Source organism: Varroa destructor, unplaced genomic scaffold, assembly GCF_002443255.2.
Source record: "Varroa destructor unplaced genomic scaffold, Vdes_3.0 BEIS01000005.1, whole genome shotgun sequence".
NCBI classification, from domain to species: domain Eukaryota; kingdom Metazoa; phylum Arthropoda; class Arachnida; order Mesostigmata; family Varroidae; genus Varroa; species Varroa destructor.
Genome location: NW_019211458.1, coordinates 20,513,853 through 20,524,641, shown reverse-complemented (window position 1 = coordinate 20,524,641; position 10,789 = coordinate 20,513,853). Strand labels below are relative to the sequence as shown.

Sequence of the window (10,789 nt, the reverse complement as noted above, 5' to 3'; positions counted from 1 at the left end):
ATGTTTCGTCACACGCTAACACCGGCCACGCGTCAGACCCACAAAACAGAGAAAAAGGATACTGAAACTCAATATCAGAGGATTGAGTCTAACCAAGATGGAATAACGGAGTTCATCTCGAAGAACCTTTTCGTAGGCAAAGCTCTCTCGATTTTAGCATGCTGTCAATTGATGTCAGCGTCGACGATTGCCATCACCGAAATAAGCCCCGCCGTACAGCAGTTCGTCTATGAGAACCCTTGGATCGGCTGGTTGTGTTTGTTGGTGTCAACTAAGATTACGATCTTTCTTGATGTGTTCCCGCCGTTACGCTCAAAGATCCCATACAACTTGGGGTTGCTTGCCATTCTAACGCTTACCCAGTCCGCGATCATGGCAACAATCGCTACCAGTCTCGATTCTCCGGCGATGCTAATCATGATGACGATCGTATGCATCTCCACTGGAACCGTAGCGATTATTGCTCTCTATGCGATTTTTGATATGACACCATTTATCAGCCATATGGCTGTCGCCGTATATGTTTTATGTTGCGTCCAGTTTGGCATGCTTGTCGTTTGTCCGCACTTTTGCCCATATATACCGGTTTACGACCGAGTAGTTGGTGGATTCATGGCACTCGCCTACTCGGCGTACAACGCTGGTGTTGTGCAGATAATAGCCGATCGGATAGACTATTATGGCGGAGATGTGGAGGACTACGCGAGCAGCGTCCTTATGTTGCACCTAGATGTTATCAATTTTGCTGTCAATATACTCAAGATGGTTGTCGGCACAGCAGCGCGAAAAGACCAGCGGCGGTGAGCTCTGGCAAATAACAGACCCATTGCGTCGTACTACCGTAGCTTATACCACTGAACGATTGACCCTTCATAATCTTTTGCATGGAATCTATTCGGCTATCGTGCGGAGAATTTATTCGGAGTTTACACACGTCCTCTCAAATCTCAAATTAAATTGTATTTATTTCCATTTCGGGTTTTCGTGCATACAGTGGCGACGGAATAGTCGGGGGTTTCAAGGGTTAATCATCAGAAGTGTGGGGTTGCTGGTATTGCCGAAAGCCTTGTGTAGGTACCCTGATCTAAACAGAAATCGTTGCAGCATCCGTAACGGTGCTAAGGACATGGAGCGTGATGTACTTAACATTCGCCCTTCTTTAGTGATGTGATAGCAACTTGTATGACATAATACCTATATAACCTGGTAATTACAGCTAATTTGGCCGTCACTGATGGTTATGGTATGATACAGACAAGAATTTTAAAAAAATCTGCCAACAATTTCGAGAGTTGGAGCGTCCGCTTCCTGACACCATCAATACGTACGTAACTTTTTCAGTTTTCTTTCTTTCTAACTTCTTTTTTTTCCTAACTTTCGAAGCAAAGAAGGCAAGTCTGAGAGCGGGCCAAGTTGACTGTCTGCGACGATGCTGATAAGCGCGGGGATCCAAGTTCAGTGGTCCTTTCACTAAATTGCGGTCGTGGTTACCGTTGTTTATGACGGCTGACATTTGTAGAAATTCTTACTCTCACGTTTTCATCTGGTTATGAATTGTTTACTAAATAGGTAAAAGCTGTCGTTGTGCTTACGGGTGCGTGAAGATTCGAATTATACTTTACGTGCGAAACATACGAATGATCTGAACTGATCGCAGTGTGGGACGCATGACGAAATGATTTTCGGCAACAACATTCTCGTATTCATCTGTTTTTTTGGTTTATAACATATTAGAATTTAAAATATTAAGTACACATTCAGTTGAGCCGCTGCAAGTGACAATATACATTTAAAATGTTTAAGGAATACTTTTGCTGTTTTAGTATATTTTGTCCTATATGTAAGCAAATATGTGATTATATACAGCCTTCTGATTATTGGGACCTGGATTTTACGGTTTTATAGAGCTGTGTTAGGCGTTTGCAACTAAATGAAAAAAATGTACATTCCCCATGCATTCCCTCATTATGGCCTAACAATAATTAATAAATACATTTTCGGTTTTCTGGAAATAAAATGAGTTTTATTAGAAGAATCGATTTCTCGAAAAATATTCCTTAATAGTGATCTTGTCGTAAGTTTCTTTTGTAAATCGCACTAGAAATACAGTTCTTTTCTTTTCTAGTCTTAATATTATAAAAAAGAAAAAAATTCAATTTTGCATCTTCGCTAATTTCATTGATCATTGGCTCGAAGTAGAAAGAGTAGACATCAAAATTTAGAAAAGAAACCCTATTAGTGCGTCAGAAATTTCCAGTGGTCCTATGGATGATAGTCATCAGAGGTAGGTACGAAGCACAAAACCACGTATTTTAAGGAACCCAAGGCATCGAATTCATCATACGGTAGCGGTTGATCTAAAGAGTAGGGTTTTACTTGTTAACAAAATTATACCTAGTAAAATAGAAAGCTTTTAGTGTGCCCGTGTCGTCTGCAGTTGTCAAACTGAGAAGAAAATGTACATTATACAAAGGAGTCTTTCCTTTGTAACTACTTGTTGCCTGCATCACGTTGAGTAGTACATAATACATGCCCTACAGGCTTTTTGTGACCTGAGAAAAATGAATATACGGAATTTACCGTGACATTCAAATGACCAACAACAGAATCAGTAAAAGTCCATAATAATAGACGTGTTATACGACAAAGCTCCACAAATTTTTTCGAGAATTTTACACCGAACTGCTTAACCAAATTTTTGGGTGCTCCAGGGGATCAAAAACTTCTAGCAATTTAGCCCGGCCCAAGCGAGGAATTAGTAAGCAAAGCGTAGATCGTTGTAGAAGTTTCGGCGTAGTGCTCCCAGGGTACGATCAAGGAATCGACGTCAAAATACGCATTTCTACATCGTTACATATGCAATAGATACGGTAATCAAACTGTTACGTTTGTATTACGTTTTTATGTGAAAGGGCTTTTAAGCAAACTTCTATTTTGGAATAGACCTAGCGTAATTCAAGTGCGTACCTCAATAACGTGTGACCGACGCATTTTAACGCTGAAATACAGGTATATAGGCTTATTTTGCCTGTATTAGTACACACAAAATTTCATTCAATAAGAACAAGTATTCCATCTGTCATTTCAGATTAGAAAGAAACGATTTGCCATACACTAAGTTACTTTCCTCGAGAACAAAAACGAGAAAAATCTTTCGTATATTATTCAGATCATATTGCATATAAACAGTATTCGTATAATTCAAAATATATGGGCAAATTATAATTAAAACGTTTGTTTTATTCGCTGTATTTACTATAAGATACTTCGAAAATCGGACTAGGCACATCCCACCGGATGGTCTCTATATGATACACACCCGTCGGGAAATAATGGCCAGAGTGTCCGGATGTTCTTTGATTAGCGAAACAGCAGCCTTTTTGGAGTGAAAATGTGGTTTTGCGTTCTACATAAGTCGTAAATAACGATTTGAAACAGAGCTTTGATCTTAACTTTTCCGCTGGTTTGCGGCGTGCTTGAAGTTCAGGATATTTGTCCGCTTGAACAAAAATGCACAGAGACCTTTACAAAGCCTTTAATCCCATATATAATAATACGTCGACAAAAAAATGTTTTTTATCATGAATCTCTTCTCTAGACTATTTCAGTTAAATTTTTCTTTTCAAATTCGACGTTACTACCTAGTATACTTGTTAAAATATTAAATAAAATAAATAAAATATAAAAAAATGTTTTTTCTTATTTCTTAACATTCTAATATAACTTTATTGCGACACACAAGACTTACCCTTTGCATCGGTCTAAGTCATTCCAGACATTACTGCACAGAAACATTAGCAACTCTCCTATATTTACAATATTTTAATCACGCTAGAATTCAGCTTCAGCTAACAAACCACTTTTAAATACGACATTTCATGTTTGTACAACAAAAAATACTCTACATATCTGCTTTGGTTTTAAGAAGTTGATTTTTTCATAATAAAAGTAATTTACGCTGAAGTGTTTCGCAAAGCATGAATCTAGTTTCGGGTAGGAAATAAAGTGGGCAGCATCGTTACCGCCATACAGTCTTTTTTTTATATTTATAGAGTGATAATCAACTCAATATATATAGAAAAAATGCCATCAAAGTACATGAAAATCATAAGAATCTACTTGTTTTGGTCTAGTGATAATGCACGCGGTATATTGATGGCATGAAATTTGGCTTTACTCTACACACATTAGACGTAAGTTCCTTTTTTTCAGGTTTTGTTATGTTCTACCCTAGATAATCAGCCTGGACAGAATAATTGCACGCGTCTATCAACAATGAGCATACAGGTAAATACTTTATAAGAACGAGTATCCACCGAATGGATTAAAAGTATTATTGGAAATCATTAAGAAACGGTGTGAGAAGCAATCGAGGGAAACAAGTTGCGACAGAGTTGATTTGCAGGCACCAAAGCGGTTGCTCCGACTCCTCTGAGTGCTTTCGTTGTTGAGGCGTTTGTTATATGAAAGTACTAATGTGAATTACAGCGGAGTACTTTACATGCTGATTCATAGCCTAAAAGACAGGCAGCATTGGCAGGGAATGCCCGCAGGACAACGAGCGTCAGACCCTTGTAAAAGGCTCGAATGCCTTCGTGTCGTAGGGTATCCCAGAGCACGTGAAACACTTTGGTCCTGTATCATAAAAACGATTCAACACACGGTTAGATTTTATCTCCACGCAGCTCTAACGTAGTTGTCTACTATATTTAGGGATCCTTGAAAATGTCTAGGTTTGAAATCCCTATACAAACATACTGTTTCGTGCTGGAAATCTCGAATGGAATCTCAAACGTAAAACGAAAAATCTGTAAAAAGCGGAAAAACCAATATTCATCTATGAACTAGAAGGCGCTAATACCAGGCCCAATAAATCCAGTGTAACGTAAAGAGGTAGAGTAATTATTGGTCGAATAAAGGATTCAGTACTTCTAGTAGTAGTAGAATAATCGGGGCCATTCAAAGAGTTTGGTCTACTTTGTAATAATAAATAATATAGGTTATATTAGCCTCCCCGTTAGTTCTAGACGTTTGCTCAATTTATCAAAGACATCTAACGATTTCTGTAATTATCAAAGCTCACATTCAAAGAAATTACATGAAATTATGTGAAGCGTCAGCACTTTCGGTTATTTTAATTACCCCTTCTCTTTCTAGAATCCAAAGAAATTTGCAACTCTGCATTAGCATTGCTAAACATGTTGCATGGGATGGTGCACGGGAATATGGGGTTTTTGTAATTGGGTGTGCACCACATTGGACCTGAAACCAGACAGAAGTTAGGCATAATCGTAGTTCAAAGGAATACTAAAACGTACTTCGTGCACGATGTCATCACACGGGACTTGACAAAATCCACGGGCAAGGTTATAACCCACGACATGGCACCAGCCAGCCCTCCAGCCAAAAGTACCCTAGCAATATAGCCCCTTTCAGGTATATGTTCGCCTTTCACGGCTTCGTACGTGGAAAAGTATACAGCCGCAGCAGGTATCTCCAACAGAACCGCAACACCGCCTCCCTTGTATAAATTCGTTATTCCTCCTGACGAGTACAGTTTCCATAAACAATCAATAGGACCGTTAAATTTCTGCGCTCCTGGCTGGCTTTGTATCTGCAGCAAACATTTAGTACGGTCCGTAGGAATGGTGACGGGCGTCATGAACACAGCCGCAGTCATCGCCGCGCGGATTGTCTGGCTGTATGTTAACGGCTCATTGTCGACCTGGGTGAACGGTACTCAGTCAAGATGAATAATACTCGGTATCACAGTGGCTAGTCTCAAGGTGAGGTAAACGTTTATTAATCGACAATTTACAGTGACTTGGTCGATTCGTCTTTTAAGTAGACACACTCTTTGATAAATACATACTATGAAACGCAATACAGATTCGACGTCTGCTGGCGATCAAAAGAGTACAACAAAAAAATGCTGCAACGTGGCAAACCATATTAATGAGCAAAGAATAGCTATTTTTTATCAAATCACTTTGGCCATAACTGTTTCTTAATCTTATAAAATGCAGGTGATGCTAACTAACGATATAATAAAGCCGTTTTAACAGCCACCCGCACGAGCAAACCCATTATTCAATGTTTCGAAATTTGGCCGGTAACTAGTCCAGTCTGCTAAAAACATATGAGGTAAAACCACTTAAGATTTTAGAAGAAAAAACATTCCAGTCTTGCAAATCAAGGCTCAATGGTCAAGTCATTATCCTTCGAAAGTAACGGCGGCTTGGAAACTCATCGGAGATCGGTGAAGGCATTTGGCAAGGAGGTCGTAAGCAAAAATACAATAGGAATGGAAACTTGAGTACTGAAGATCAGCGGCGAGGTAACCAAAAGTTGAAACCCGAAGGACAAAAACGCATTGCCACAATCTGGAAAGCTCTTCACGAAAGCAAGCCTTGGTGTTTAAGAGCCCTGTCGGCCAAAACCGCCATTTCGCACGCAACGTGTTACAGAGTTATAACCAAAACACTAAGAATGTGGCAACAGAGTAAAATATGGGTCCCCGGAAAATTAACCCATAGGCCATCTGAAAATGCATGCAATTTCCAGAAGTTCATTAACGAAAGATTTGCCTGGAATATACTATTGTTATCGATTAGGCATGACGCAACCTCTACTAGCCAAAAAGGTATCAAGCGAAAAAATGGCGTCACTTAGGAGAAAAATCGGATTAGTAGCATTTCTGAGTAGGTTCGGACGTAAGCTGTCGGTAGTAGCATCTACTACTATGAGATATTCGTTGAAAATGAAACAATGAATACAACCTGCTATTTCGAATTCCTCAAAGGACTCATAGGTTGTTGGCATGACGACCGAACGCACGCAGTCTGGCTACTTGATGACCACGTCAGCCTTCATCGCTATATCTTACTTCCTGAATTAAGGAAGGAAATACCCGACGTGGGCTTCGACGCGTTCATTCTCCCGATCTAAGCAAATGTGACTACAGAGGCTGCCCCGAAAAGGGCAATTGTAGGGCATGCATACTCCATTATCGATTTATTTCGAGAAACCGTGAACAACGATTTTACATATGGGAACGCGAATAATAGGTACATAGCTGCTCATAGGTTGTTCCTTGTTAATTTCAAAGTCTGTCGGATTTGCTTGAATAGCGACATATCTGTGGATTGTGCCGTACCTTCTGCACTAAAATTTCAAGAATCGCAAAAAGACAAGATACACCAACGCGTACCACTTGCGTTTCATTGGGCCTAGATACGTCTCTACGTTTGACTAGATTTAGCGCAATGCATCTAATGATGTGTGCAGTCACCGTAAAAAACCGGCTTTGATACTGCACCTGACGCGGTACTTCTTCCACCTTTCACTACTGGTGCAATATAGACAATATCTTTTCGGTGTACGGATTTCTTAGCAAAAAAAAATATTGGTACTAGGCAAATCGTGAGTTAAAATGGGTTAGTTTAGGACTTGGAACTTTCGATCAGGTTAGTGTGGCTATTTACTTCTGGCAATTGCCGTGCAATCTGCCAATAGCTTTAATGACATAGCAGTCTATAAAAAGGCAAAAGGGTGCTTGTAGGTGGTACTTCGATCTGGCGCAATTATCCAACATGCTGATGCAAAAGTGCAGCGGCGTCTGACTTGCAGACTGAGGCTGCTTAGAACTGCTTCTCTGGCAGGTTATCTATGGTTTAAGAAAGCTGAGATATGGTGAAGGTTATCTCTAATTGAGGACAACAAAAACAACAACGAATCTAAGGTTCGTTAGTAATCTGCTTCACGAAGTACAACCCCGGCAAAAACAAAGTGGTTCGTCTTACCATGGACCCATTTCTACCTGTGGTTAACTCAACAGGATGTGGGATCAATAGACAGTGAAAATAGAAGTGTCATACTACATCTACGGGAGTTGCCCCACAGACAGGGCTTTGTTGTACGTTGTATGTTACAGCGATCAGTTGGCAGCGTTTGCAGGAATAAAATAGGACAGACCATTACATGGTAATAGCACGACACAAGTCACGCCGCAGAAGCATAGTATCAGCAAAAAACAGCTCTCTAACGATTTGGCGTAGTGCCCACTCACGGGCGGGCGGGCGGGCGGGCAAGTACACGCAGAGATGAAAAGAAATACACACAGCGCGATGGCAGGCCTACAGCAAACTCCAGTCCAGGTAAATGAAGGCAAAAACAAACGGACAACGCACAACTTTAAGGGGCGGTCGAAAGTCAAGTCTGAGCTAAGCAAACGGAAACTCAGGCCAAAAACATACTAAAATGGTATACCAATATCGAAGGTTTAGAAATAACCAAGCAGATATAGAAACCAATACGAGGGCATTGAAATTGGAAAAATGAATGCAGAGATCAAGATTAGGATAAACTGCAGCGTGCACAAATCCTTCTGGCCTGAGACTGTGATCAAGCGATAAGGAAAGATATAGCATGTGTAATTGTTACATGGCCTATTACTGTGTGTATTATATGATCTTAGTTAACGCTATACAATTAATATATATATATATATATATATAGATATATATATATTAATCACCTTGCTGACTTGAGTGACGCAGGACGCTAACGTTGAACCAAGGTTAGCGCTGGGATAAAATGAGGCTGTTAGTGCGATCAGGATACCTATAGTTATACCACAGCATTAATATTTTACCTTGAATTGGGACTTTAAAACGCAGCTCTTTCACCGTTTTTCATATTTGTCTTTCAGCAAATTGGAGACGCCTTTGAAACAATTTAGAACAACGTTCCTTGTAGCTAAAAGGATGCTCAAAAAAATTTTTGAAAAATCTAATTGTTTAAAATTAAATTTACGATCAAAATGATGGATTTTAGTGTTTCTCTAAGTTATCAAGATCACCTGAAGTTATTTTTGAAAAAAAATTTAGTATAAATGTGAAATGAACAAATACCTGTTAGCTACAGGATCGTTAAAGAAACTCCAAAAAGATGGACAGCCATTGCTTTCTTAGAGATCTAATAGAAATTATGACGCTCATAACTCGTGCTTCTCTGTACAACTTTCGAAAAGCTTCCAACAGTGTAATAATTAATAATTCGGTGATGAGTACCTCCTGCTTAAAGCGTGTCCAGAATTGCCCTGCTAAGCCAACCTTGGCCTTCACGAGTGAAACAAGATAAAGTATTGTTCTATAGAATCAGATTTTAACCTATATGGTTTTCGGCCATATTACGCTACAGAGCGTGCCGATATTCTTGTCGTTACAAGCGGAGTTGCAATCGGACAAAAAATTCCAGGACTTAACTTTAGACCTTTTTTGAGTCTTGTCTTGCATTAGATTGTAATTTCGGTTTATGACTGGGACTGATTATTATTAGTCTTGCATTTCAAGCTGATTCATGTGGTTGTATTGCACTGGAAGGAAAAGAATACCTGTTGTAAGCGTTTTCCAAAAGAATAGCCTAGAAAGTACATGGAGTTTGAGAGAGTAACACTACTTAATGGAGCCGCCATCCCTCGGTAGAAGGCTTTGAAACCTCCTTCAGCAAATGTCTTTTTAGCACAGTCCAGAGCCCCGCTATAAACTGGAAGTTCCCCGGGCCTTGGTGGCGGCATGGCTTGCATCCGGACCTGCACTCAGTTAAATCGTACTTCGCTGTTAAATCTCATTGTTTAATGTCAGATGTCTCGCAATTGTGGTAATGATATCCTTAGAGTAGGGAAAATCGCAGTGGTCGTTTGCCAATGTATAATAATACTAATAAAATCTGTTTCATTATGCGTGCGAAAAGAAAGGTCTTTCAAAGGTTACTGATGCAATATCAAAGACTGGAGTTACCGCGAGGGAATATAATGGACCCGCAATTGTATTGAACATAGCTGAGAAAGCAAAACCAGGAACAATCAGTAAAAAACGTAAATAGAATAATTTATCAAATGATAGTGCAGTACGTAGATGAGCTAAATGGTCGATGGTACCTGCACTGATAGCATATTAGTACGTTATTATTGTTATTAAATGTGCATCTAGTCAGCACATTGGCGCGTAGCTGCACGGGAAGACACCCTAAACAGGAATTAGTTTATGCTCGGGATCACTATGCCTAACTGTTCATCTGGGAAAAATCTTGTCCTCAAAGTACGCATCGCCGAAACGTCTATTTGAAGATAGGCACCTCAAGTAAGCATAGGGGTATGTTGCTGTTGAATAATACTAAGCTCACTAGGGTTTTAACGGTCGAAAGTTAGGTACCTTGATTGTGTCCAGTGGGTGCCCCGTGGCAATAAGGCACATTCCAGCAAAGCCTCCTGCTAAGAATATTCGACAATAATATCCTAGTGAATCTTTGGCTGTCTCAGTAGGTTCTGACGGAGAAATTGAGGAAACTAGCTCCGTGGGTATAACTAATCCGGTTGGGGCCTTTCGTATATTTTTTTTAATGCGGTGCTTCCTGTTGCAATCGCACGCGGATTGCACGTTTTTCGTTATGTCTGGTCCATCCATTGGTATGAACGATTTTGCCTTTAGCACTCATTCCATTTGATGCTGCGTTGTCTCTTAGAAAGAAGGTGGCAATGGATTGTTTAGTAAAAAGAATCCCACATAACTGTATCCCTGTTTTTCCTCTGCTTAAGAGAGACCTTACGGCCTATACAGAAGCTCGAATGAATACGCAGATTAACTACTAAGCCTAATCGGGCTTTTTTGTCTACGATTGACGCATTACTAATTGTTATTAATTTTACATGTTATGCCCCACAGCTTCGTGTCGTTTAGTCATTTCGTTGATGCTAAGAATTTGCCGATGTTCAATAATTTGGTAATGG

General features: G+C 39.9%; 2 protein-coding genes across 2 annotated transcripts; one reads left to right on the top strand and one right to left on the bottom strand.

Annotated features, from left to right (window-relative positions):
- On the top strand, positions 1-804 carry LOC111251201 (protein lifeguard 1-like). Its single transcript, XM_022807571.1, has one exon. It carries the CDS (start codon positions 1-3, stop codon positions 802-804), a length of 804 nt encoding a protein of 267 aa, XP_022663306.1.
- Positions 805-3,879: 3,075 nt separating this feature from the next.
- On the bottom strand, positions 3,880-10,525 carry LOC111251093 (mitochondrial carnitine/acylcarnitine carrier protein-like). The gene is made up of 4 exons (XM_022807381.2): positions 10,215-10,525; positions 9,395-9,592; positions 5,319-5,725; positions 3,880-4,635 (listed from the first exon to the last, which is right to left on the bottom strand). Exons 1-4 carry the CDS (start codon positions 10,464-10,466, stop codon positions 4,473-4,475), a joined length of 1,020 nt encoding a protein of 339 aa, XP_022663116.1. The 5' UTR covers positions 10,467-10,525; the 3' UTR covers positions 3,880-4,472.
- Between the last annotated feature and the right edge of the window lie 264 nt (positions 10,526-10,789).

Excerpts from the sequence above, each read along its gene's own strand:
- LOC111251093 (XM_022807381.2), bottom strand. The coding sequence starts at position 10,466 with ATGGATGGACCAGACATAACGAAAAACGTGCAATCCGCGTGCGATTGC. Across the intron at positions 9,593-10,214 it reads ACCCACTGGACACAATCAAG|GTCCGGATGCAAGCCATGCC; the intron begins GTACCTAACTTT and ends AACTGAGTGCAG. Across the intron at positions 4,636-5,318 it reads GTGATGACATCGTGCACGAA|GACCAAAGTGTTTCACGTGC; the intron begins GTACGTTTTAGT and ends TTTATGATACAG.
- LOC111251201 (XM_022807571.1), top strand. The coding sequence starts at position 1 with ATGTTTCGTCACACGCTAACACCGGCCACGCGTCAGACCCACAAAACA.